The 3,201-nt window shown below is 57.2% G+C and overlaps 1 protein-coding gene across 1 annotated transcript; it reads left to right on the forward strand.

The window, feature by feature from the left end:
* Positions 1-4: 4 nt before the first annotated feature.
* B4GALT7 (beta-1,4-galactosyltransferase 7) lies at positions 5-2,110 on the forward strand (the record flags this gene model as incomplete). Its single annotated transcript, XM_010168710.2, has 5 exons — positions 5-60; positions 731-956; positions 1,226-1,309; positions 1,487-1,591; positions 1,759-2,110. Coding segments are annotated over 5 exons (627 nt in total), but the record flags the coding sequence as incomplete, so codon positions are not given.
* Between the last annotated feature and the right edge of the window lie 1,091 nt (positions 2,111-3,201).

Consider the following 3,201-nt stretch of genomic DNA (forward strand, 5'->3'; position numbering starts at 1 on the left):
CCTGAGCAAGAAGAGGATCCGCCATCACATCTTCGTCCTCAACCAGGTGGATCATTTCAGGTAGCGAGCAAAGGCAGCAAGGGGACCCTTCTCCAAAACTCCGTCCCCACTGTGAGCACCGGGAGGGTCTCCCACGTGGCTCCGGCAGCACAGAGAAGCATCAGGCCTGGACAACGTGGATCCAGGGCTGGGGCGCGATGCTCTCCCCAGATATGTTCACTCTAGAGCTTAGAGAAGGACAAAGTGGTATTGTCCTTCCCTCTTCCTAAGCAATAAGAGAATTATTTACCCCCAGATATGTCAGCTTTCTCCACAGTGCTGCAGGGCTGTGGCCACAAACATCTGGGGATGCTGAAATTCAAAGCAATACCGTGGGGTGTTTGGAAGTGCCCTCACTTGCCCCCTGCTCGCCGTCTGGCACCTGCCTGCAGCCCCGGCGGGTGCTGTGCAGCTCCATAGCTGGCTTCAGGGCTTGTTGTAGCCCCTTGGGGTCCACAGTGGCCAAACCCCTGCATGTCACCATTGGGCTCTGTGTGCAGCCTGTGCAGGGAGAAGCAGGGTGCTGTTCCAGGATGGACAGCTGCGGCAGCCGGGGGTGTGAGGGCAGGGAACGCCGTGTCTGTGTGTGTCCCCATCTGGAGACCATTTGAACATTGAGGAGCACAGGAGAGGGATGTGAAGGGATGGTGGCTGCTGTGCACGGTGCTGAGAGTCCCGGTTCCTGCGGCAGGTTTAACAGGGCATCCCTGATCAACGTGGGCTTCCTGGAGAGCGGCAACGACACTGACTACATCGCCATGCACGATGTTGATCTCCTGCCCCTCAATGAACAGTTGGACTACAGCTTCCCAGAGGCAGGGCCCTTCCACGTGGCATCTCCAGAGCTGCACCCGCTCTATCACTATAAGACCTACGTGGGCGGCATCCTGCTGCTCACCAAGCAGCACTATGAGATGGTGAGCATGCGGGTCAAATGTCCTGGGCAGTTTAGGGCAGAGGCTATGACATGGTCTTGGTGAACAGTCGTACATTTTGTGCTCCACACTTGGCAAGAGGGAATGGAGTCAAAATGGTTCAGGGACAGAGCTTGTTGCCTGAACTGGTGGGGGGCAGGAGAGGGAAGGCTGCGCTGGTGCTCAGGGCTTTTGCTGGTGTCTGCTTCTCTGTGGTGTGTGGAGTTGTGCTGGACCAGACCTTGGCTGGTACGATGGCCCTCTCATTTCAGTGCAATGGCATGTCCAACCGCTTCTGGGGCTGGGGACGGGAGGACGATGAGTTTTATCGACGTATCAAAGGAGCTGGTCTCCAGGTAAGGGGTGCTCCATGGCCTCCTAGATTGAAATTACCCTTCTTGTCTCCCTACCTGGCCCTTGGCTGTAGCTGCCCAGGTCAGGGCCTGGGGAAGGCAGCCCTTCTGCGCCCCTCATTTCAGTAGCAGGCACAGCAGATTTTCCAGTAGTTTTACAGAAGCTTTGCTCTCCTTCAGGTTCGCCGTCCCTCTGGAATCACAACTGGATACGAGACTTTCCAGCACCTGCATGACCCAGCTTGGAGGAAGAGAGACCAGAAGCGCATTGCTGCACAGAAGCAGGTGAGATCTCTGTCTGATTGAGGGGAACCACAGGAGATTTGGATTGTGATCACCACGTGCTCTGAGCTCTCCTTGCTCCTGTCCTCCTCCGTCACCCCGGTGCTCCCTCCCCAGGTACTGGGTGCTTCTTCCTCCACTGGAAGCTGAATGGTCTTTCTCTTCCTCAGGAACAGTTTAAGGTGGATCGGGAGGGAGGTCTGAACAACGTGAAGTACCGAATTGAGTCACGGACAGCTCTGAGTGTAGCAGGAGCCCCTTGCACTGTCCTTAATATCTTGCTGGACTGTGACACAAGCGAGACCCCTTGGTGCACGTTTGGCTGAGCCTGTGTGCCAGTCGTGTGTGCTGTGCTTGTACCGAGACGCCGGGGCTGCCGCCAAGCTGCTTGCAGCAGGCAGGATTTTTGCAGCAGACAAGCATGGCGGTGCTGGCGAGATGCAGAAGAACAGAAAAGGCCAAAAACCAGGCTTTGCTGGGACCAACAGAAGAGGCTGAGAGCAGGACTCAGTGGTGTTTCTGCGGACGCTGGTGCTGCCTCCCAGGGCAGGTGCAGGAGACAGTTTTCCTGCGCTGGACATGGCTGAGCTGCCACCCAGCTCAGAGGACAATAAAGAACTATCAGGGCACCTGTGAGTTGTGAATGCCCTGGGCTATGCCGCTCCTTTTTCCTGCTCCCTTCACCTTAATGGCTTCAGCACACCCTTTTCTGGTTTGGCCCTGGACAGATGATCTCTGGTTTGGAGGCTGAGCCAGTCTGAAACAGGCCCCAAGTGAGATGGTGCCTGTGTTTCAGCTGCCAGGTACCCCCAGGGCTGTGCTGTGGTCGCTTCATTGCAGGAAGTGGTTGTGGTTGAGCCGTGCCCTGAGCCCCAGCATCTGCAGCTCTGCTGGATGTCAGCAGTCCAGGTAGCTCAGGACTTCTCTCTGCAGAGTAAGGAATTCTGGTTGAGCTCTTCCCTTCTTTGCCTGCTTTCTGTGGCATGTGCTGCCTCAGCCTTTTTGTGGGGGTTGGAGAACCTGATGTACCCCCAGAAGCGCTGAGGGGAACTGGGATCTGCTCTGTGCCTGTATGAGGTGTCCTGGGGAAGGACTGGCTGCCAGGCTTACTGCAGTGCTGGTGGAGCTGGGGTGGTAGTGTGGGTGAAGTGCAGGAATTAGGATGGTCACCCCTAACCTGCCTGAGTCGAGGGGAACAAGAACTTGTCTTGTGAGGCAGGGGCTGGGACGCTCCCCTTGAGGTGGGAACAGGGGGGTTTGAGTTGATGAGGGAGAGGCACAGCTGTGTGGGGCCCAGGCTGCAGATCTCACCCACTCACTCTAGCCACTCATCCCTGCCTCGCTGCCAGGCTGGATGCTCCCATGTTGTCACAGGACAAGGGGTTGAGCTGCCCCTTCCAGCAGGGCAGGGAGGTGTTTACTTGCTGAGGACATCACAGGGCCTGCGAGGGCTCTGCTGTGGGCTTGAGCCACTGACTGTGGATGTGGCTTGACTGAGTGAGTGAACGTCTTGGGGAAAGTGCCCGGGCAAAAGGCTGTGTCAGCCTTGGGGTGCTGGTGAGCAGGAGGTGACCAGGTAGGTGCACCCTGCAAACCCCAGGTCCCCAGGAGCA

This window comes from Antrostomus carolinensis, unplaced genomic scaffold (genome assembly GCF_000700745.2).
Source record: "Antrostomus carolinensis isolate BGI_N321 unplaced genomic scaffold, ASM70074v2 scaffold42315, whole genome shotgun sequence".
Taxonomy (NCBI): Eukaryota; Metazoa; Chordata; class Aves; order Caprimulgiformes; family Caprimulgidae; genus Antrostomus; species Antrostomus carolinensis.